Source organism: Sitodiplosis mosellana, unplaced genomic scaffold (genome assembly GCF_009176505.1).
Source record: "Sitodiplosis mosellana isolate CC-2019 unplaced genomic scaffold, AAFC_SMos_1.0 Smas_scaffold_6226, whole genome shotgun sequence".
NCBI classification, from domain to species: domain Eukaryota; kingdom Metazoa; phylum Arthropoda; class Insecta; order Diptera; family Cecidomyiidae; genus Sitodiplosis; species Sitodiplosis mosellana.
This window is the reverse complement of record NW_022601467.1, coordinates 20,334,506-20,359,125: the sequence shown is the minus strand read 5'-3', so window position 1 is coordinate 20,359,125 and position 24,620 is coordinate 20,334,506. Positions and strand designations below refer to the sequence as shown.

General features: G+C 36.8%; 1 protein-coding gene across 2 annotated transcripts in view; it reads left to right on the top strand.

Moving 5' to 3' along the window:
• The window catches only part of LOC129578793 (M-phase inducer phosphatase-like), a 119,968-nt gene that overhangs the window by 92,270 nt on the left and 3,078 nt on the right, over nucleotides 1-24,620 (top strand). The window contains exon 1 of one of the 2 annotated variants that reach the window (XM_055467916.1): nucleotides 21,707-22,337. The exons of the other annotated variant lie outside the window; for it this stretch is intronic. Within the exon in view, the coding sequence (XP_055323891.1) occupies nucleotides 22,285-22,337 (53 nt within the window). The 5' untranslated portion in view covers nucleotides 21,707-22,284. Of the gene's footprint in view, nucleotides 1-21,706; nucleotides 22,338-24,620 lie in introns of those variants that run through there. 2 annotated transcript variants of the gene reach the window in all.

Below are 24,620 nucleotides of genomic sequence, written 5' to 3'. Positions count from 1 at the left end.
CTCTCTCTCTCTCTCTCTCTCTCTCTCTCTCTCTCTCTCTCTCTGTTGTGTTGCGACCAGAAATGAATTATTGAAAGCAATCAGGATTGGGATTATTTTCAGTGTTGTTGATGATTTTTCCTCTGCCCAAAAACCCATTCCCATTGTGCGAAAGAGCATTCCTGAATCGTCGTTCTTACAAAATATCTTCCTTCTTCTTTTTATTTTTTTTTATTTGCATCAGCGCTAATGATTTCGCGGCTCCGTCTCTTCCTTGCGATGGGATTTGACTGAGCAACAAGGACACATTCATGCTGAAAATGAATTGATGTTGTGCACAGCAAGAACGATGCGTATGAAAATAATTTGTAACGATGTTCGAGTAACTTCTTTGCGGATCCTGCTGTTTCAATCGAAATGACTGTGGTTTCTTAATTTCACTTGGTAACGCGCTCTTCCCATGAACATCATGCATCGGAAATTAAACTAAATCAAATAAAATGATCATGATAAGCGTTCAAATCAATGGATCGGTTGAAGGAACTGATAAAAATGCAGTGATACCGTGTTTTTTTATCATATAATTCAGTTATCCCGTTGCTTTACAATTGCTTCCAAAAACCGTTTTTTTTGTAGTCGTCTTCGTTGTTGTCACAATTCAAAGCGGAAACAATGTTTGTTCAAACACACAACAAGTGTCAAGTATCTGTTCGTAAGCCGCTTGGATTATATTTCTGAAGTACTTGTGACGAGCAATGTTTACATTGTCCAAAACCAAATTCTAATTGAATATGGCTCTGCGTTCGAAAAAAAAAACATTCTTCCTATGATTCGGTGTGAATTTCTCGAAAAGTCAATTCTTTCAACCAAAGACAGAACGAGAGCGAGAGACAGAGAGATCGTTTCTTTTGGAAACTTAAATTTCGTTTATTTACATTTACGTAATCACAAGCTGATACATTGTTTGTTGTTGCTCCCTTATCTGCACCATAAGCGGAATGGATCATGAGTTATTTATTCGGTTCGTTTCGATCGGTGTATACAATGTATGCCTAATGTGTTTGCTCATGATTGTTGATAGTTGGCTAAATATAAACTTTTGCTATTTATAAGTGAAAACTTGAAGATTTTATCCATTTAATACGAATTTAAGTTTTAATGAGAATAAAATGAAAAAAATAATCAAAAACCACTGGGTGATGGCAATAGTGAGTCAGAATATAGAGCCCACATATCACATGCAAAGCGACTGACGTTTTTTTCTGATAGGGGATGTAATCACATAAGCGGAATTTGCTCCACTTTATTCCGATTATTTCAACGAAATTGAGCAATCATATCAAATTAATGAAAATATATTATGATTTCGACAAGGAATGTCTCCATCAATTTTTATTCACAGCCATTCCAAATGCAAACGAACTCAACTGTCGGTTCTTTCCTCTCTTGCTTGCGTTTCTCTTCAGCGATTCCCTTGCGATCACGCTTTCCGTTTGTGTGGCTTTTTTCTCTCTTGTTCAAGTCATTTTATAATGATTCCATCTCATTGAGCAGCGACAACCGTTAAAACCAAGACGAAAGAAAATGCCTTAATTGAAATCAATTGAATCGTGCTCGAACAAATTAGCTCGAGCGCAACGGAATCGCTACAACCAAATGAACGGCAGAAAGGATCGTAGCCAATTTAAACGAAACGAAAATTAGTTCTTGTCGTTGGCATGGGGCTAGATACAAATAGTCTCTTTAGTTAGTTCTTCCATTTATCTCATTATTTTTGACTAATTCAAATAATTTCTGACAATTTCACTATTTTTCCATACATTTTCTGATGTTCTTCTGTGTGTTTGACCTGAGTGGCAAGTCGGTGAACATAACACTGTCCGCTATATTCCTTGAATTTTGTGTGCGTTTGCTAATTGTGTCCTACCCCGTGGTCGTTGGTAATATATTGAAATATGTCAATATTCATAAATGTGAGGAGACGATGAGTGATTTCAGAGCGAGATGAATAAAAAAACAGCAAAAACGGCAAAATGAGAATAAAAAGAGAAGGAGTTTGAACGAAAACATTGAGTCATAAACGGCTCATAAATGTAATAGCGGTCTTCACGGATAATGCAGAAAGTTGACGCCAAGAACATGAAATAGTGTGTCGGGGAATTTGTCTGTTTCATTCACATAAAACAATAAAAACTTGCTTTAACATTCATAAAATTTGTTGCGAATTTGTGCCCAAGAATTATGTCACTCGATTTATTTATTTATGCATAACGCTCTCGCGTTCACTAATTTACTTCAAATCAAGAGAATTGTAACACGCAGCCACCAATGCGAGAATGAAACATAATATATATATATGAAGCGGCAAAGCAAAATAATGGCGAAAAAGAGTGTACACATAATGCAAGCGAATCATTTCTCAGCCGTTGTGCATCGTTTATTTATAAACACGGGATCATAAAACTCGATAATACTCGCTGCTCGAATGCGTTGGCCCGATCATGCATACAATGTAACGTTTTCATGTGAAATTGCAACACCACAGGAGATGACGCAAAATACATTTATACAAACATGCATACGTGTTTACATACTCGCGCACATATGATGCAGCTCCATTGAGATGCTGGACCGTGTAGGAAAAGAAAATCTAATGTTGTGTGTGCATAATCAAGGACTTGTCAAACCGCATTCCAACATCACGATATGAAAACAGTTCGATTGTATAGCATCATCGTCGTCGCCGTCATCGTCTTGAAAAACTAATTTTTTTTCGTTCAACTTCAACAACACAAATCGCTGCGCGAATGAAATGGCTAAAAAGAACCGCAGCAAAAGAGCGCATAAACTTTTATTTTGCAGACACTTTTTTTCGGTTTTCAACCGAAATTCAATTCCTTAGTTCGCATTTTGTTTTCTTTCATCCTTCATTTCATTCTATATATAATTTATCATAAGCATGCATGGCATTACTGTGTGTTATTGGCGCGTTCTTCTTTGGTCGGTTAGTCGGTTTGATTTTGCTTATGGCATTCATTCGTCCATTTTATCGCATTGAATTGGCTGCCAATCGATGTGAATGATTCTTTTGTTTTTAAGTCCATATTACATATGGTAGGCCATTGATTAACATATGGTTTCGGGTTATTGAATGCTCAAAATGAAACAAAGATGAAGAACAAAAAAAAACACTAATTTGATTGATTCAAAGCCATGCATATTATTCATTAGCTTATCAATTTTGAGATTTTTTTTTCTTGGTGATCATTAGGTCGCTAATTAGAATTAACTATGAATTCATTTAAATTAATCCAATCTGAGCTTTGATGAGCCTCATCAGATGCGTCCAGAGCGAGAGGAAGGAAAAGTGCCATCCAATTAAATGCGACGGTAATTTGAGCGGATTAATTTTAAGTGATCGATTTCGATGGATTTCCATTAAAAACAAAATGTATGAATAATATCGCGTGACGATATTTTTACGCTACACATTCACTGAAATGAGCCTACGAATCGTAGCGCAAAAGAAAAAGACGAACTACGAACCGAAAGAAAAAAAAATTAGCATCTCACCTGCCTTCTATTTAATATGCGAACGATTTTATCCAACTGGGCACTTCATATTCAATATCATTTCCGATATGAGAACGCCGTTTTTTGATTGCCACCATTTCGTTTCCATGCCGCACTCGTCCACTTGGACAATATGCCGATCCCGAAAGACAGACACAGACGATGACTTTAGTTGGTCCTTTTTTTTCTGTTTCGTTTGCTTTTAATTTCAACTGTAAAACGTAAAATTAACTCCGAATTATCATTGACAAATAGGTTAAATTAGGAGCCAGAAGTTTTGGTGTGAATGCTCGTTTTTCGGTTGTTTCAGGCGGAAAAAAAGTGCTACTGCGGCCATCGTCAACAATTGGACGGTAAATTTATTGTGTCATATGCTGTGCGCGCGCTCTTGTACCCCGCGCAAACTTTGTTCAATATCGAACACATTGTACATTTTATTTTCGGTCCCTGTCCGCTTTTTTTTCTGTTTTGTTTTAACCAAAAAGCCATATGGTTTCGTGTGGTCATAAATTTTATTTCTATGAAATTCATATGATTATAGTCGCGAATAAAATTGAACCGGACTGTGTGGGGTAAATAATATGTTTTGCGATATACTATGATGGAAGTTAAGTCATTTTTTTTTGTCGAGTGAGTTGCATATTAATCATATAGTTTCGTATACAAACACCGATAAAATTCCATATATTTATCAGTCGCATTTGGTTTCAAAATAATGGGCAAAATATTTCTCCTGAATTTCCATGTAGCAAGCTGATCAAACAGTATCTATTCGATGACAATATGGTTTTTGTTTCTTTTGGCCAAAATTAACCTCTATTCATTCGACAAAGCTTAGTCATTAGGTCTTTGCGCATAGCAGTCAAGCATAAAACAAAAATGATACACATTTGAATAAATGGTGTGGCAGACTCATAAAGTCCCTTTTGCGCCATGTACAATTGTACATACACTCACACATCAATATGGAACCCGACTTTAATCGATCTGCAGCAGCAGTCGCGCAAATACAACAACCGTATAAAATGCACCCCAAAATGTTCACGTCTGCGCGCACATGCCAACTAGGATATATAGAAAAGCAGAGAAACAAAAAGAAAAGAGTATTCAACGTCGTCTATCGGCTATTTCAATCCACCAAACTCAATTTAATCGAAATCGAAATTCGTCCTTTCTCTTTCCCTCGTTACCTTCTTTTTCCCACTTGCCTCGTTATGCGTGGTAACAATACCGAACAATTTCGAAATACATCGATCGCTCGCTCACTCGCTCGTTCGTTCGCTTTGAAATCAATGTGTGCTTTATTGCACACACCAACAGACATGTGGATGGTTCAACACTGCACCAATAACAAAGGACTCGCTCTGAATTGGCTTATGTGCATTTTGTTCGGTACTTGTTCATTGAATTCGTACTGGTGTATCAGAGCAGAAATTGACGCCGCCGTTGTCGTTGGCCTGTGTGTGGTATGGTAAATATGCATCCTGAATCGGAAACAATGAAACATAAGGGCTAACGCACATATCATTTTATAACGGATATATTTTTTCTCTCTTGCGCATTGCGTGGTTACGACCGTTGGCGAAACCATTACCAACATTTAACCGTTATCGATCATTCGAATTACATACCAATTGGATTTTAGTGTGTTTTCGACATTGGCATCGAGACGCGAGAAGAGAATCCTAAAAACACACATTTATCACAAAAATAGTTGGATTTTTTTTTCATCAAACATTTTTTTTCTTCTTCGAATTTGAATCCTGTATGAACAAAACTCAACTGAATTGATTCATAAATAAACGGCGTTGAAATGATCCTCTAAACAAACAGCACACGCGTAATCGATGAGTTCATTGGCCTAAATCATACATAGAACCGAGCACACGCACATATATCCCGAACAGAAACAGGATTTTCCGTTAGATTTTTATGTTATCCCTGGTTGCAACCACGCAATAATAGAAAACAGCACTACCGCATGCTCAACGAAAAAACGAGAGAATGGTGTGCGCAAACGCTCACGCACATAAAACTAAATATAAAAGTGTGAGTTGATTTTTCTATTATGATCTCAGTTTATCGCCTGTAGATAGAGCAAATGCATGGCGGAACCAAGAGGAAAAAAACCGTACGTACGTTTAATTAAAACAAAGTCTCTCTCTCTCTCACATTTACTGTATCGTTCGGAGTAAGTCCCTTGAAATGTCATCGCCCGGCGCGCAGATGCAATTCACCATAAATTACAGCCGAAAAATAAAACCGAAATTTGGAATCGACAATAATGCACGTTCGCATTAGCACATTAAAAACCAACACATGCATCGTTGTTGTCAGTGTGAGTGCGTGTGTGTATATGCGCGCACAGCGTTTATTTTAGGCACAGCTCATAGACGAAGACTTGAAATATTGTAATCGCCGCACCCCACTTATAGACAAAAGTGCGCGATTCACTATTTTCATCCCTCGATTTGCCTCAGTCATACACAATAACGCACACCACACTCACTCACTCTCACTCTCTCTCTCGACTAGTGTTTAGTTTTTTTTTCGTTTCTGATTCTGTTTAGATGCGAATCGAAATAAAATGGATTTGTATGTTGTTGTTTTTTTCGCCCGTTGCTCTTGTCCTCGAAATGCTGGTACTCGAATCGTATTCTCTTTTAGCATGGTGCACGCATGGTTTATCGTCGAAATTGTTGTTGCAGTTGAATAAAACCCGCTAATGCTGTGTTGTGCGTGCGCTGATTGCATGCATTCAAAACATATCGCTCATCATCGTTAGGATGACTAGAAAACACAGGCACAGACATACACAACGTGTACGACAGTAACAATATAGTGTGTATATATTTGTTCTAGATAAGCCATCAAACGGTTTTACTCATCGTTTTCAATGACACTGTTGTTTGATGTCACCCAACAGCGAAATCGGGCTGATTTTTGAGCGCAAATCACAGGCCGCATGAAGATTAATGGCCAACCATTTATACTCATGAAAAACCGTTTTATATTATAATCATATCTCTGCCACTCGCTTCGTGATTATGACATTTCCAAGCAGCGATTTTCAATCGTTGCACCGAGAAAGAGAAAAAAATGGAGTTTTAATCTAATTCATTTGTTTCGGTAAAATTCATGCGCTGATTCAATTAATTTGTCGTTCCTTCTTTCGAAACTCACTTCAAACGCGCATTTCATATTCGACGCGAAGACAACTGAAAAACGTTAGATAAACAACAAGACAGATGCTAATGAAAATCGTCATATTTTCTATGAGTTTTTTTTTTCATTCGTGTCATAGTGATACAATTTCTTCCTCTGTACGTTTTTTATGCGGTTTGTTTTAGTCTTTTCACTAATTATATCCGGAAAATACGTTGGATTTTGAAGGTATTATAAAATATTCTGGAATGTCTGTTCCTAAGGCGCATTTTTTTTCATTTTTAAGAAGTAGTTCATGCAAATCGCCGATGAAAACTCTGGATAAACAAAGAGATTGTATCAATTCTTCGTGGAAAATGCAAAATAGTTTGAAACCGTTAAACTGGAAATGATAAACCGAATCTGGTTCAAGATTAGCATAGAGAAAAAAAAATTGATGGAGAAAAGTGAGTGTACAAATGTTATTATAATCAGAAATTAAAAATAACAAAGGCTTAGACGAAAATATGATAAAAAAATATGCATACAAGTTTCAATATTTGTCTGTCTTTTTTCTACTCTGTTTCAAATGTTGATACATCACATCGACAGTTTAAGCGCCATAGTTTATGTACTCGTTTTTAAAATTTATTGCATATTTATGCTGGGCTCTCACATGGAAAATGTGAAACAAGCTTTTCAATCAACAAAAAATGGTAGCAGCTTTGGTTCTTGTTTTTTTTTCTCTCAGTCTTAAAGACGAAGGAAAAAAAACCAAAGATTGTCGGTATTTGGGTGTCTAAATGTGATCCTGTCGTACGGTTTTTTTTACATTACAGCAACGAAAGCGAAACAGTAGATGTGGCAAGAAACAAGGAAGAGTGAATCAAAAGGAATAATTATGTCGATCCCAATTCAGGAATAGCATCAAGAAAAAAAAAACGGAACCCCTGAATAAATAGGAAAAATCATGCCTTGATTTTGACACATCACCCAGTGGAAGAGAAAGAAAAAAACACGATCTGAACGTCATTTATACATTTTAATTAAAAGTCTGACGATGAAGAAGTAGAAAAAAAACTTGATTTTTTTTCGTGACAAGATGTAAAAAATGCATCTCAGATGTGACGTGCATTCGAAGAGGAGCACACATAAAAAATTAATATTTATGACTTTATACACAAATTTTTTTCTCAATCTTTCTACCTCTGGAGAATGTTTTTGTGTACCTAAGGCATTTTCGCGATGGGAGCATCTTGAAAGAAGTTCGCGCACCGTCGCACACTGACACGGATGCAACTCTACCTGGCTAAACGAAGGGTTGCACTTTCAATGCACCCAAACAATGTATTTTTTATGACATCATACGATTTTTTTTTTGAGGTTTTCCCATTATTTGCTCTATCAATTAGATATTCAGTGTACTTTTTTTACTGTTTTTTTTTGTTCGTGATGTGGAAAAAAAACAACAACATTGAAACCATGCAGTTGATACTGAAAACAATTTCGTGATTCTTTTGAGTATTATTTTCGAGGTTTTTGTTCAATTCACTTTTATTATGCACTCCAGATGTATCGGGCTATTGTTGATGGCACTTCTTTTAGAAAATCTCTGTTGGCATTTGAAATTGTTTCGCGGTGAATTCGCTTAGAGATTACATATTACAATGGCAACGACATGCCATGCGTGTCATGGAGAAGAAAAGAAACGAAGAGAAAACATTACACGAAAATGCAATCATTGCAATCACTGGATGCTTTGTACTTCAACACTTGCTTCTATTCTTTTTTGGCGTGATATGGCAATCTTCTTATTATGCTATTGTTGCTGTTGTTTTCTTAGCGTTCTAGGATTAGCGTGTAAATAAGGAAGCGCGTATTGAATGTGTTTTTGTGTGTAAAAAATTGCTCTAGAAAAGAGAGTAAAAAAAAAACGATTCGAAAGCAACTTTTACTTTCGAGCATCTGGCCGCAGAACTCAAATGCCACTCTTTTTAAAACGCTCTGGTTCATCATTAATTTGAAGAAGATGTTAAAAATCAATTAGTATGTGTTTTGAGTGGAAAATGATGATGCTCCGCATAATCGATTTTAGAGAATCGCACACCGAATTGGCATCACGACAAATTCACTTCACACTACCACTCGCTCGCTCTCTCTCTCTCTCTCTCTCTCTCTCTCTCTCTCGGAAGTCTGGTTTTGAAGCCGAAACCGGTCCGACATTTACATATCCATTTCCAAATGTTTTCTTCGATGCCATCGATTATGCGGCTAATGGTGATGATGATGTCAGTTCGATGCAAACACATTTTGATAAAATGATTGATTATTCTTGGACGAAGTCGTTGTCTTTGACGGGAAACTGTTCCACTGTTAATTAAAATTCACAGACGCTTGAAGCTCGGATACGAAGAGACTCTTTCTTCAAACTGTCAATTTTGATTTTTTTTTCGTCATAAATTAAAAACATTAAATGTGACGAAAGACGAAATCAGAATATGGTGTTTCTCGATGCAGGAGATGCGAATGGTCGACGAAGAAAGAAAAAATCAAGTTCCCACCGAAATTTCCTGCTTGAAATGACACATATACACAAAACATCGGGATCCGAATACCATCACAAGCCAAGACAGCCCATTTAAAATTTATTATGATTTTGCATTGTCATTTCATTCAATAAATGTCTGCAAAATGTAATTTTCTGTGCCATTTGTCTGCAGAATAGAGCGATTCCGATTAATATTTATGTGTACGATATTAGTGAATGCAAAACCGATCGACTGCATCAGATTGATTTCGCATGATACGATGATGCAACGGGAGTTGAGGAATTCGAATGAAAGAAAAGTGACCGTGGTCGTTACATAGATTCTTGAACAACCCCTCGTAAAAACCTTGTGACTTTTTGTCTTTGCATTCTCCGGTTGATGTTTATCGATGAGCAAAACCTTTCTCATTTTTCGGTAATATGCAATTCGGTGCATTGTGTGCTCGAGAGTGGGAAAAATGGCAAATTCTTGTTGCATAAAGATTTTCCACCGTGTTTCATTTCTTTGGTAATTCGCAATAAATGTACGTACCTGGTGTCTAAGAGAAGAAGAAGAAGAAGCAGCAACACAAGAAATCACCAATACAATGCGACGATGCCCGAATCCCTTTCATTTGAAAAAAAGGGATCTTATGATTCCCATGCCCAAACATTATCCCAAACATCGGAATAAATCGAAATGGAAATACGGAACATGAGAAAATAGCTATGGCTATGCGTAAGGATGGTTCGACTTCGTTTGCGATTCGGTGCAAATTTTGCACCACTTTACAATGGTCTCGAAAGCCAATATATTTGATTTTTTTTCTTCTCCTATTTGGCAAACAAAAGGGGTTGCGCGTTCCGTTTTCATTACCAACTCAATCAAATGCTCTATTTTTAATCGTTGCATAACATTTTTTTTTCGCTTGCCAACAACACAATAGGCATAGTTGCAATTCAAAAACTGCTTCCGAATATATGTGGCGGTGCATTTCTAATAATCCAATTCCAACATAAATTTATTGTTATTTATTTGCGAAGCGACGATTAGAAAGAAGAAGAAGAAGAAGAAGAAGAAAGAATATTGGTGCAAAGAAAGCAAATAAAGATTGGCAAACGTAAATTGATTTTCATTTTATTGACAATGAATTGATTTAGAGGCGTTTGGATTGTTGAACAATGCATCAAACCCTGATTCATTGCCATCTGAACGGTACAAATGGCAAGTATTCGATTTGGTTCTAATTAAAATATGAACAGTGCAACGGATTTGTGAACGTGTTTATCAAAGACCGTGTGAAACGTCGCTTCCGGGGCAAATCCAAAGAAAACCGTTAAAAGTGCAACAGTGTGATTTTGCATTAGCTTTGCAATTATTTGCTTTGAATTTTATTCAAATGACATCGATCACTATCTCACATACCAATTCAATTTCAATTTGTTGCAAATCATTTGCAATTCAAATTTCACTGTTGATTGAAATGAGTCTTTCACGCGATTTTGTAATGGAATTCAATTACAATATGAATTCATCATTTTATTGCTATCAATTTTCCGTTGAAAGAAACAGTTATATATATATATATATATATATATATATATATATAATAAAACAGAACATTCGTTGGCACGAAAAAATCAGTGCGGTAACAATTGAGCATTTCCGATGAAACGATCTTTGGACGATGAAGAAACTGCAGCTCTGAAGTTATCTTCACTGCTGCAACAGCACTTGCTGTAAAAGGTACAACATCCCTGGTTGTAGATCCCTTTCAATTTGGTGATCCAAAACAAAAACAAAAACAAAATCAATGCAAATACAGTATTACGTATTAGAACATTGAATTTGGGGCGACCGTTTCCGATTGGGATGAATATTAGTTGAAAACATTTTGGTCGAATTGTACTTCGTCTTTCGTCACATTTACAATTGGCATTTGTAACCGTTATCGTAGACCCTAGATGATCGCAGTTGAAAGTTCGTTGGTTTTCATTTTGTTTGTTCACTCAAGAACAAGACGATGTTGCTGCAAGGAATGCAAACCGAACATTTTCTCTGTGACAGTTTTTCATTTGACGAGATGTGATAATAGACGCCGGGATGTTTAAGTGTATTTCTGGTTTTGCACGACCAATTGGTTGCAGCGCATCAAGAACAAGACAGGTTGGCTGCAGCGGCAGCCGCCATCTGAAGCATTCGGTTCAATGTGATTGTGCATGACAGCCCGCGAAAAATTTGCATTTCGCGCTCGTCGCTCGGTGTATGGCCGTTGCGCATTTCATCAATTGTCTCGTATTCAGTATGAGGTATATGGAAAAAGTATACGAGTACAATGGATTGAACCCTCTAGCCGCCAGAGCCAGACAAAAACAGGACCGCATAATATATGATTCATACTGAACGGGTGAGCTATAAGAGCGCCGTATCAAAGTTATTGTTGTTGTCGTCGTCGTCATTTTTTTTCCGAATATTTTTATCCACCACTAAAATGTGATCCAAATGCGATTGCCTGCCGTTGTACACCATGTTCTTGAAACGCGTTGAACTAATCCATATTAATTCGAAAGAAAAATCACCCTTGAGGACTTGGTATTTGCTGCGGTGCGAAAGAGAAAACCCGATTGAAAAAAAAATTGGCGCTCATCTGATTTTGCACATATGGCACACAAGCAAACTTAGGGGTTGACAAAACTGCATTCAATGAACTCGAGCTGGAAGAATGTTGGCGAAAAAAAATCAAAAGTGTTGTTGTTTCTGTTTTTTCATTCGCACCACGATGACGATCACCCAGTTTAGCTTACGTTTCAATGAATTTAACAGCCCTAATGTTTCAAAGATTATTCGTGGTGCGTTTGTGTGTGTACGTACGTACGTGTGTGCGTTTGTATGTTTAGCGCCGAATTGAAATGCATCTGTACCAGCAAAAATCGTTAAACAATACGGAATGCAATACACCTAAACAACAATAGGCCAAATAACAACGACACAAATGAAAATCAAAATGTTTACGGTACATATTCGTAGTGGTTGACATGATGTGCTTCATTCTCTCCTTCTATCGCATTTGATTCAGCGCGTTGCTGTCGATTCGGTCTTCTTCTATCCCGATGGAATATATGCTTGGAGTTCATTGAAACGCTGCCGGCAGTATTTCAGTTTGAATTTGTGCCGAGGTAAGAGCACGTTTGTCAGGGTGACAGAGAGACGAACGATCATGTATGAATCATTTTGAATAGAGCGAGACAGACAGACACAGAGAAAGAGTGAGAAAGAAAAAGACGAACAAGGGAAAAAGAGCTACACGCATGCTCAAAATTTAGGGTGAGATCGGCGCATAAATTTGTTCCTATTCTATTTCATATATTATTGGCACGTGTTCGAATCAAATACAACAACAAACAACAATGGCATTGGAGTAGTAGAAAAAAATATATCTGTCGTTCTGTCGCTATCCTGTTGCTATACAATCTAATCGAACTCATCAGCTGGTGCATACAATATTGAGCAATTGTTGCCAACCGAGTTTTAATACCAATCCAACAACAATGCACGAAATTCGTATTAATTGCATGATAATACCAATTTAAGTGGATTTATGTAATCACGGTGCTGCACAACCCGTTCCTATCGGTCAGATCAACATATTTGAAGTGGAAAACCAGCCCAAACGAACGGTTTCCGTTTGGAAATAGAGAAAAAATTGTCGATGACAATTTTAATTACACATCAGAGGAAGTTCACTTGACATAATTGAATGATATATTCGGCAAAAAAGTTATTTTCATCGCATTTCCCACGAAAATTTCAACAACGATCGAGCCGTTGAACAAACACAAATTTTCACAAATAAATTATTTCATCCTTTTCACACTTTTTTCCCGATGACAAACGAAAGAATTAAAAAAAAACGTGAACATAAAATGTTCTTTTTTTCTCGTTGATGCTTCGAAAAGTTGTGATTGTATGTAAAGTAAAGCCCCTAATTAAAATCGAAACTGTTCGCTCTTTCCGTAGGAAATCGTTGAATAGGGAAAAAAAACTTTCTTCACATTGAACATTGACGATGTTCGAGTAGATAATGTGCATTTAGCTGTTTAGGTTCTGTGACACACAACGAAGACTAAGACGAAGATGAAATGTGTGTGTGTAAGAAAGGAAAAACGGAGGAAATTTTAACAGTGCCGATAAAAACGACACACTTACGTATTACATATTCACATTCGTCAAGCGCAGTAGCGCACACGGCATAACGAACCGAAACCGAAATGAATAACAGCTGTTCTAACGCCACTCTACAATATCGCACATATCGAGAATTTGTTTTGATTTCCTCGGTAATTTTTTTTTATTAAACGATGTGTGTTCATCACACGCCGTCGTCATAGACCGTGAGGGCCGCACGGCAGAAATGTTGGTCAAATCCAGATCCCCGAGACAATGCGATTCATAAATAAGAAACATTGAAGGAAGAGCAAGAAGAATAAGCGAAAATGGTTCAAACATTATACAGAGAATGACTGCACATACAACACACGGTGTTCGAATCGAATTTTGCATCTGCCAATTTTTTTTCTCCTTCTTCTTCTTGTTCTTGTCTTTCTGGACTCCGTCTTTGGATTGACCGATGTTTTTATGAGTGTGCCTATGTATCGGAAACCAAAGTCTTATTTTGCGCAATATGCGACAATGAAATTGATGAAGAGTTCATTTCCAATCAATTGTAATCGAACCCCTCTGAACGATTCTTTCGCCGGTGAGAGATGTTCCACATCAAGCAAACGAAATCAATGTCATTATTGAATCGACCGAGGAAGAAAAAAAAGAGAGAAGAAATTGTTATTTATCTTCTATGTCCGTTTATAATCGAAAGAAATGGCGCTTTTAATTTGAAGACATTTGCGCTGCGACGCTGCACAATTTGACCACAATCGATTCATTTCGATGATTTCGGGGTTTCTCGTATTCGAAACAATCGATTGAATATGACGGCTGAACTCCTGCTGATGAGCGCGTAAATGATATACCAATCCAGTACTGATGACATGGCATCCACTGTCAAAATATTTCGCACCCCAACCAGTTCGTTGAACCTGAGAGTTTTCGTTCGATGGTTCTCGTTCTCATCTCATATTTTTCTCACTGTTATCTGCTGCAGCATTATAAATATTCATTTTGGAACATTTTCCCAAAGTAAATTAGTAATGTACATGATGGCACCGAATCAGGGTGTAATGTATGCGCCAAAGCATAGGCAACAATTGCTGCCGAAAAGGTCGATATCGAACCGACAATTTAAGAGGATAAAAACCGGCAAAATGTATGCACATTCGGTATATGTGTGACTTCCGTGTGGTTGAAACAAGATAGAGGAAAAGTAGCTAACGAACGCATCGTTGTATTTTCATTGAGAACGATCATCTTCGGGGAAGAAAGTACAACACAACAATGTGCATTACAATTGTTTGAGGAGTGGAACGCAGGCACATAAACATTCTCTCTCTCCACGGCCATATAGACAAGGAATTTGGTGTCATTCCCTATAAAAATACATTGCCAGAACTTTGGGAAAACTCTGAGTTGCCCATGCCAAGAGAGAGAGAGAGAGAGAGAGAGAGAGAGAGAGAACACACACAAGCACACAGTGTGTACATTTGAGGATTTTGTGGTGCGCATAGTACTGCACCGTCCCATTTTGTTCTGGCTGATCGCGTTTTTCTCACAATTCGATCTGTTTTTGTGTGTGCATTACCACGAAACCAGCCAAACCTTCCACACTCGATCCAGGTAGTCAGTCGATTTCGTATGGCAATTGCTAATGAAATTATGGAGGGCTTGTGAAATTAGCGGACGGTTTGTTTATGCTCAAGGCACCCAATATAAAAGTTCGGGGCCGAGAAGGTAAGAAGTTGAAAACATTCTTGGCCGAGAGAGAGAGAGAAAGAGAGAGAGAGACCAGAAGCAAAAAGAAAAAAAACCAACATGAAGAAATTTAAATCGCAACTATGTTTCGTCAAACCAAGTGTGAGTTCGCTTTTCCCTAAAAGTCATATGTGAAAAACATGTTTTTTCGCTCACAGTTAAACGTATCCTGGAACATATCTTCATTTGTTTTTTTTTCTTTCTTGTACATTTTACATCTTTGGTGATGACATACCTGAATGCGCTTTCAATGCGCATTGGCCGCTAAAGCAGCGGCACACATATCATAAATTTTGACATATGCACAGTTAAATTTGATGGATCAGACGACGAATTGGGCGAGAACTTGATTTATTTCTATTCAAACATCTTTCTCTCCTTTTAAATCCCAAAATGACTTTTTCTTTTGAATGTTTGCACGAAAAAATTGTTGTTTGTTGTTGCATTCATCTTCTTGCGTTTATCTTGGAATCAAACAATCAACCAGATGCAAATTTTTCTGTTTCTTCGTCTGTTTTTTTGAAATGCACACATTTGGATATATATTGACAAACACATATCGGGGACAACACTTCAAGACAAAGAGTAAGGAAAAAAAATTGAAGAAAAAACGCGCTCGCGCACATTAAGAAAAACCGAAACTCGACACAACCAGAAATCTTGAAATCCATTTGGCTTATTTTTTTTGTCTGCCATCGTATCGTATTCTTTTTGCTTTTGGGCGAATTTTTTAATATTCATTTGTTTGTGCAGCGCGCAATGGATATTGCAGTGCAATAAAAAGCGAATCATGTTTATCTGGTATTGTATTCGCGCGCGATACACACACAACTGCCATGATGAATGCCTCGCATTGCAGGCTAGAACTATTCGTCATGTTTGCCTTTTCAATTTCTTGTTCCATGTTCAGTTTCCTCCTTCCGATAACACAACATCGTCTGATATGCTGACATTTTTTTTCTCTCTCCCGTACTCGGTTTCATTCTTGTATTTCCGATGAATATGTGTGGGCTTAGCACACGCAATGTGATTGATAAGAGCTCTTTCATTCCGTTTGCAAATTCACAATTTCATTCATTACATTAGTACGTCGCGTTTTATTTATTCTCATTCAACGAATACTTGGTTTTATTTGCTCTCGTCGACGAAAATCTATCACCAATGGGGCCATAAATATTTTCGAGTGATCCTTGAAGGCAACCTCGGATTGTCAATTGTGTAGAGAGTAGTTTTTGTGCGCCAAGAGTAGAAAAGGAAACGATTCATTGACTTAAACAACTTTGCAAAGTAAACAGTAAATTCGTCACATAGTCGCAACGCGCTGGCGGCGACAGCGCACATCCATCACTTACTCTATCACATCGAATACACGAGCAATGACTACAATTTCCGGTTGATGATATTGCGTTCAAGTAGCTATGGTTGATTAATATTTGATGAAAGCCAACGAATCAATTTACGGTACATCACGACTTTCATTTGAAATGCAAATTCGAAATTTCTCTCCATCCAAGCAGAAACATTTGAAACGGATTCCATCTGAAATGACCGTATCACTGGTCGCTTTATTTTCGTCATCTGATCAATCGAATAATTCCAAAATAGAAAGTAAACATTTGAAAAAAAAAAAAGATCATGACAAACAGTTCAATATGTCGAACGAAACATGAAAAAAAAACAGCTGATTACTTTCGGCCCATACACTCCAATTCTGATTCCGTTTCTTGTTTACAATTCAGTCGAATGGTCATAGAAAAGGCAGTAAAAGAAGAGTTTAAATTTAAATATTTTCGCTGCGTTAAGACCAGTCCAGTCGGTTGCCGTTAGATTTACTCTGAATTTTAAATGTAACGCAATTGCGATACCAAACCCAATTTTTTATAGCGTATTCAAATCGAATTCATTCAATTGTTCCGTTTTAATGTGTCAGAGTGAAAACGATTTCGTTGAACTACACACAGACAAACGGACACATTTGAAGGAATTTATGATTGAATCAGTAAATTGGTTCAGACGATTGGAGCCATGGCTCGAGCACCGAAAATAAATGGCTTAATAAATACTGAAAAATGCGAAATAATATGTTTGCCGAGAATGTAAAGTGCTTGAAACGAAATCGTTTTCCCTCCAAAACACCAAACAAGTTATATGTATATAAATAAAGGCAGCAAGATTACAACAAATCTTGGGATAAATGGAAGTGGAAACTTTTTTTCGGCCAACAGATCATTTGTGCTGCCGACCATATAAACCATTTTCATTTCACTTCGATGGGGCACATCGTTGCTCGATGCTTAAGATTGAATAAGAATAGATTTTGTATTTTGTTTGAACTCCAGCTAAGGGCAATTTCGGTACAGATTCTTAGAAATTGGGATTGTATATTGAAATAAACATGAACGCTTCAGAGTAAGAGAGCGCGCACAACAACAAACGGAGATCGAGAGGAAAAAGCAAGCAAAGTGTATGGCGAAATAAAAAATAACGTACAAAGTAAAGTCAAAACGAACATCTGAACAGAAAGATAGAGAGAGAGAGAGAGAGAGAGAGAGAGAGAGAGAGAGAGAGAGAAAAAGCAACAGAATGAGAGAAAATATTCGAGATTTGAGATTTGACCGTCTCAATTCCTTGGCTCCTTCATTGTGGAAAAAAAACGGCACGGTATTTCTTTATTTCTCAAACCGACTAAGCAAAAAGCGAGGGAGAGAGAAAAGAAAAATGTAAATTTTAGACGATCATTTTCAGCAAAATATAAACACACAGTTTGAACACACTGACCGTCTAAATGACCGAGTATGATGCTGTTTGGTTTGCCTTCAAGTGTTCATTGTTATTTTCATAGCAGGTACTTTGAAATGCTCCCGTCTTTGTTATTGTTGCTGGTGGTGTTGTTGCTTTTCGCTTGTCCGAAACAGTGATTACATCAATCGGGTTTTCTAAATTACATTCGTACACATCGATACGCATTCTCTCACATATTCACAACCTGACGTGTTTGAGAAAGGCAAAAAGAAAGAAAGGTCCAAACGAATCATAGTGCAAAATTGCCGATGTTGCACAACGTTAAGCGATTAGTTTTGGGGGTGAAATCAGAGAAAATGCACAAAGAACGTTACATCAACTGAAATGATAAATTGTCGTAAGACGTCAGCCACGAAGAAGACGACGACGATGACGACGACCAAAAAACAACAAGATATTGCAAAGTGCATGAAAGGCAAAAGCACAGCAAGTTTAACGATCGTGACGATGACAAGAATTTTTAACAAAACAACAGATAGAGAGAGAGAGAGAGAGAAAAGAGTGATCGATATCGGGACTGATCCCTGCTGAAGCCCAGAAAAAAAACACACCAACAACATATACAACTTGAAACTATTATATTGCTTTATAGTCTTGTTTCAAAAGAGAAATAGAAAATAGGAGCGAGAAGTATGCAAGAAACAACCACTCGGACACATTCTATTCGATCGATTCGTACAATTTTCCATCAGCATTTTGGCACCAAAACAACCGACACCATACACCGACCGTTGCAACAGGCGAAAAAAGTGACGTCAAGTCCAAAGAATATATTGCTTTCAGTTGGCCATTGTTACTGCTCACATAATTATACTTAAACAATAACAATTATATCGTTTATTGATAAATGATATTGTTCTGTGTTTTTGATGGCAAAACGCTTGAATTCGTATTATTTTCTCATTCTTTTGATTTTGATACATTGAGAAGAGATGAAAAAAATACATTTATCCTCATTGCACTGCCAATCGATTGGTTCAATGATCAAAAACGATGAATTTTCTTTAATAAGCATGAAATATCCATACACACATTCTTTCTAGCGAATATCGACCCGAAATGAAATCATTTCAAGAAAAATTTGGTCCAATTTATCATGTTTATCAAGTGAAAAGCGTAAAATACATGGAATTCATAGGTTTAAAACGATTCGTTTTACGGAATGAAATTAACCTATATTTTTCTTGAAAATTAGTGTTTGTATCGAAGCTGCTGAATTCGAATTAAACAAGTGTCAAATAAGTCATGAATCTTTCACAGTGATGAAAATAACGGTCAAATTCAAATGATATCAATTGAAAAAATTTATGTTTTTTCTTTCATGTTTCTTAAAATGCCATCGATGATAAAACCTATACGCCTCATGTTACTTCTCGATCGTCGAATTCAACGCATCTTCAAAACATTGAAACAATGTTTCAAAATAAGCATATTTAAACGAATAATTTGTGTTTTGATTCGCCTTTAATCAGGTAATTCGATAACCTTCGGTTTCATTTAAGCCCGATTCTGAATGTTGCAATTTCAACTTGGAAATGGATTAAGTAAAAATTGAAATAATCTTTGGGGAATTTTTTTTTTCAACGAATGAATTATTTGTACATTTCTATTTATGGTATTCAGACAGCGTTCTGGTTCAATTCCATGGATCATTTTTATCAACTGAAATCATTTGCAAAAAGGAAATTTGATGTTATTATCCGGACTTTGGTGCATCCTCCACTGCTAATGGCCATTTTCATTAAAAATTCAAAAAAATATGCGGTACTTTTCCTCAAGGATTAGTAGATGGTGGATTTTTTCTGTTTTTTTTTTTGCTTCCACCTATTTTATTTTGGTTTTTTCTTCAATTTCACAAATTGTACACACCGATGGTGCTGCACATTTTCAAAATGACCATAAAATCCCAAAATACACATTTTAAATGGAAAACAACTTGCTTGTGAACAAAAAAAAATTGTACAGTCATTTGAATAGATAATCTGGATCATATTTTATCTATATCCTTCATTCTTCGTACTTTCATGAGTGTTTGAGCATTCCGTTGAACAATGGTGGCATGTGGTTGATCTGTTTTGTTTTTAATGTTTTTAAGTGTTGACTGCTCTTGTGTGAGTATTCTTTGAATCAATAACAACAAAGCAAACCAAAAAGATTAGAATTTCTCTTCAAGTTGTTAAAATGTGATCAGTTGCACTTTGCCACGACAGTGAAATGGAGAAGAATGTTTCTGTTCCACCTTTGGATGCTAAATGATCGTAAAAATGCGAAGCAATAACAATTTTACAACAAATACTCAAATCATTTGTACTAAAATACTATGTAGATGTATGACAGGTTGTTTTTGTGCTACCGTCACCGTTGCCACCAGAAAATTGTAATGCAAAGTGAAGTATATGGTCAAATGGAATCAAAAAGATGCGAATGCATTTTCACGGCTACGAAAAATCTCACAGTCAAGACATCGACGTGCAGTTGCTGTCACGACATGAAAAGTTGGGCGAACAGTCAAAAACTACCACTGCAGTGGAATTTTATTTTCGCTATGGTATATTCGATCTCTGTATCGGCAATCAGCTGATTCGCAAGGTCACGCTTGCCTGAAATTCTTTTCTCCCGTCTTATATTGCGGCATCGTATGCATGGTCCCTTCTTTTTCCACTCTGATGCTTCTATTCGAACGAATGAAACAAAAAATCTGGCTTTTGCGATGCTTTGCGCACATACACACATGCAATTGACCCTCTGCGATATGATCGTGTCTCAGGCATTTCAAAACGGTCCATTAGGACATACATATATAGCTTTTTTTCGGCTACCTTGTTTTTTTTTCTTCCCATTCTGCTTCTTACGTTTTGGTAGCGATGCGTTCGCATTGTACTACACCGCACCGTAATCTTTTTCTCTTTCTATCTCTCTAAGCAATTTCTTTTGCACACACGGAGAGCATTAGGACAGCATATACATGTTTACTTCATAGCGTTCACTTCGTACGGATGTCAAACTACATGCATACTTCATAAGGAATCACAGTCGCGCCGACTTTTATATGTATTCATATATTCATGGATGTATTCGTGCGAATTTTTATCACTTCGCGGCAAAAATTGCTGCAATGAACTGTCAATGTGTCACATTGCATAGTTTCTTTTTCTGATTTTTGGATTGAATCATTGAATGTGGATTTCAATAAGGAAATGCATTGATGAGTTCATTGGTTGATGCAATGTTGAATTGAAAATATTGTTGAAATCTTTTGGCTGTCGAAATGATGTTCATTTTTCCATGGTGCGGTCGATGCCTAGTTGAATAAATATATGCCATTTAGTATAGGTGATATTCGGTGTATTGGTCGACGATCCCTTGCATAGTGGTGTAGTTAGAGTACACACACTGAAGCCCATACAGATGAAGAGAAAAAAATGTTAGCGCGCGATCATATGTGACACAGTGCGTGTATGCGTACATTCAACTGTATGTTTGGTACGAATGTTCCGAGTTCAAGCGGTAACTTACACACATACACACGGCTCGATTTTTCTCGGTATCCGTTTTGTGCGCTGTGTGCGCACTACACTACACACAAACACCGTCTCTCCGTTGAGTTGCTTGAACCTTAGAGACGAAAACATACAACCCCGGTAGCAATCGGTTGCTCGTATGCGCGCGCTCCTTTTGCAGGCTACGAATCGAGCATGCGCATAGTAGTGGGGGGTACACCGTAGACGCATTGAATCGATAAAAGTAAGCAGCGCAGAGCCAGTTAAGTCAGTTGAGTTTGGTTCGTCGTCATCGATGTTTAGATTGTATTTTTTTTTACTTTGCGCACACGCATATCATAGACATCTGCATCAGATCAATACCGAAAATCGAAACAAAATGAACATTTCCTAAATTAACAAGTAAATGAAATAATTTCGACAAGAACAAATCAAATATAAAAATAAATGAAGAGAAAAAAAAACATTTACGTGCATAACATTTTGTGTTCGAAGGATTCGAGAACGAGAGAGAGAGAGAGAGAGAGATAATATAAGACCAACAGTGTGAAAAATTATTCCCAAAACCATCAAATTGTATAATATGGATAAAAATTAAGTGAAAATTATAAATACTCTGTTCGATTGTCATATATATTTTTTTTTGTTCAAATTTTAAGCCGTGTGTGTAAATTGAATTAGTTAATCCTAATTCAAAAGTGTCTATAATTGTTTGACGAACTTGAAACTCATATTTCATTCATGTACGGACATTACGACTGATCATTCAGTTTGAATTACATTGAGGAAGAAGCTAGAAACAAATATCTATATATATATATATATATATATTCAAAATGTTGTGGGAAAATATGAGTGAGGAAAACTGTGATGTCTATGAATGTACAAGGTAATTATTAATGATTTCAGTATCATTAGTAGAAATAGAATTCATTCCTCGATGGCACTACGCTCAAGATGGTCTCACCGAAAAATGTTTTAATGAAAACACCGAAAACGTCATCATTCATTCGTTTTTTTGGAAAACATTTTTCGAAGCACGATCAAAACTGAGATCATCTGATGCAATGTTTCAACACACACACACAAATTCATTTTTCTCTACTACATTAATCCAGCAAGCGATATATATATTTATTCAAGTGTGATTCGTTGTATGTCGCGTAACATGCATGTTGAATTAGCTTAAAAATCTTATAAATTGGTGTAGGTCAAGAGTGTGCGAAATTCGCTCGTTTTTTTTCCCACTTCACTCTCTTTCTCACTTCACTTTCCATATTTGCGTTAATCATTAACGGCTCAGACATTCGTGTGTTAGTTTCTTCAAGTGCATGAAAATTAGAATCCGACAAAAAGAAATTGTGGCGCCGTTTATTTTGGTTGGTCGTCGTCATAACCAGTTGGTGAAAATGAGATCGCGCAGTGTTAATTGTGTAATTGGTTAATTTACAACATAATCATAATTTTGAATGGGCGCGAAAAGCCCCTTGCCTTTCGAAAATATTCAAATAATTTGTTTTTTTTTTCTGCGAGACAGTGATGACTAAGAACGAACGAAAGAACAGAAAGGAAAAAAGTGCGTATGAAAGTGAAACGAAAATGTTTTCATTTCTTTTTTTTGCTGACCATTGGCTTATTTAACATTCGGAGTTAATTCCGTGTTTGTTGAACTGGTCTGGGTTCTGCATATGCTGCATCATTTTCCATGTTGCTTTTTATCATATGCTTCGTCTTATGTATTCGAGTGGGATTCCGCGTTTTATTCTATCTTTCGCTCTCTTTATACGAGCATAAAATAGACAGGAATAGTTTATTCCGTTTCGGAACATAAAACTAATCGCCACATATATCTCATCTCCCGTGTACTCACTACAATCAAATCATTCACTCCCGTATGTCCAGCATATAGGCTAACGCAAGAAGAAAAAAAATTGACTGAAACGAAAATGAAGCTAAAAACGAAATCAGTCTCAGAGGTAAAAGTGAAGAATACAATTCTTGTGCTGGATTCTTTTATTCATTCTGTGTCGTCGTCGTCGTCGTCATCGTCATCGTCGCTGTTTTTTTTCTTCTCCTGTGTTATCTTCTGTATTCTTCATCAATTTATTTATGTTTGTGGGTTTCTCGGCATACTTCTTTTTGTCGTTTTCATCTTCGAAAACTGCTCGTTCGCTCGTTTCTCTCACTCTCTTTCGCATTCGGTTCTTAATATGTTTCTTTCAAGTTTTTCATCTTTCTTTATCCTTCGATGCTCATTCGCCCGTCTCAATGCAGCAATACACAATGCCGTGATTTTGTTTGGTTTCCGAATCAAAAGCAAGCGCATTTTGTTTTCTGTTTTTTTTTCATTATACTACGAATTCTGTTTATGTGTGCATCTTAAAAATCTTACTGGCACATATCAATTCATTCTTATTGAGTAAGAATGAAGCTACGAAAGTGAAATAACAAACGGAGTGTGTATTTCTTTCCTTTTGCCACCGTTGTGTATCGACATGAAAAATCGAATACGATCGAATTCGGAATGTATGTGTGTGTGTGACACATAATTGGCCATTTGATTGTCAAGCGAAATCTAAATCATCAATGTTTATTTGTTGATACAGCGAATATAGTGTGGCTTGATTCAGGATTCTGATGCTGTTATATGCTGCTGTCAATGCGATCCAGTTGAATGAATTGGCGCGTGAACGCGCGAAAAAAAGTACACACACACACATAAAATACACTCTCCATCTAAATACAAATTACTCGATTCAAAGCGAAGACAGAGAAATGTGGTGTGCACACCTTTGCGTGCAGGATAAAATGGTATTTTATGAGTTGCTCATTTCGACTCAAAACGCGACATACACACATAAATGAAAGAAAGGAAGAAAAAAAAACAATTACCGTCGTTTCTATCGACGGATAGAAAGATAGTAATTCATTAATTAACATTTCTTCATTCGGTTCTATGCGCTGTGTAGAGACACGGCATAGAGTAAAAGAATAAGAAGAAGAAGAAGAAGAAACTTAAACCATGAGTTCAAACGCGATGTGTACATATGTCAATATGCGTTTTTCTGATCGTAGAAATGTGTAAAAATAGAATGCGTCCCCTAGTCTATGCAGTAGATATAAAAGCAATATCAAAATGTACAGATGTAGAATTCTCTCTTGGCTTGTGTGC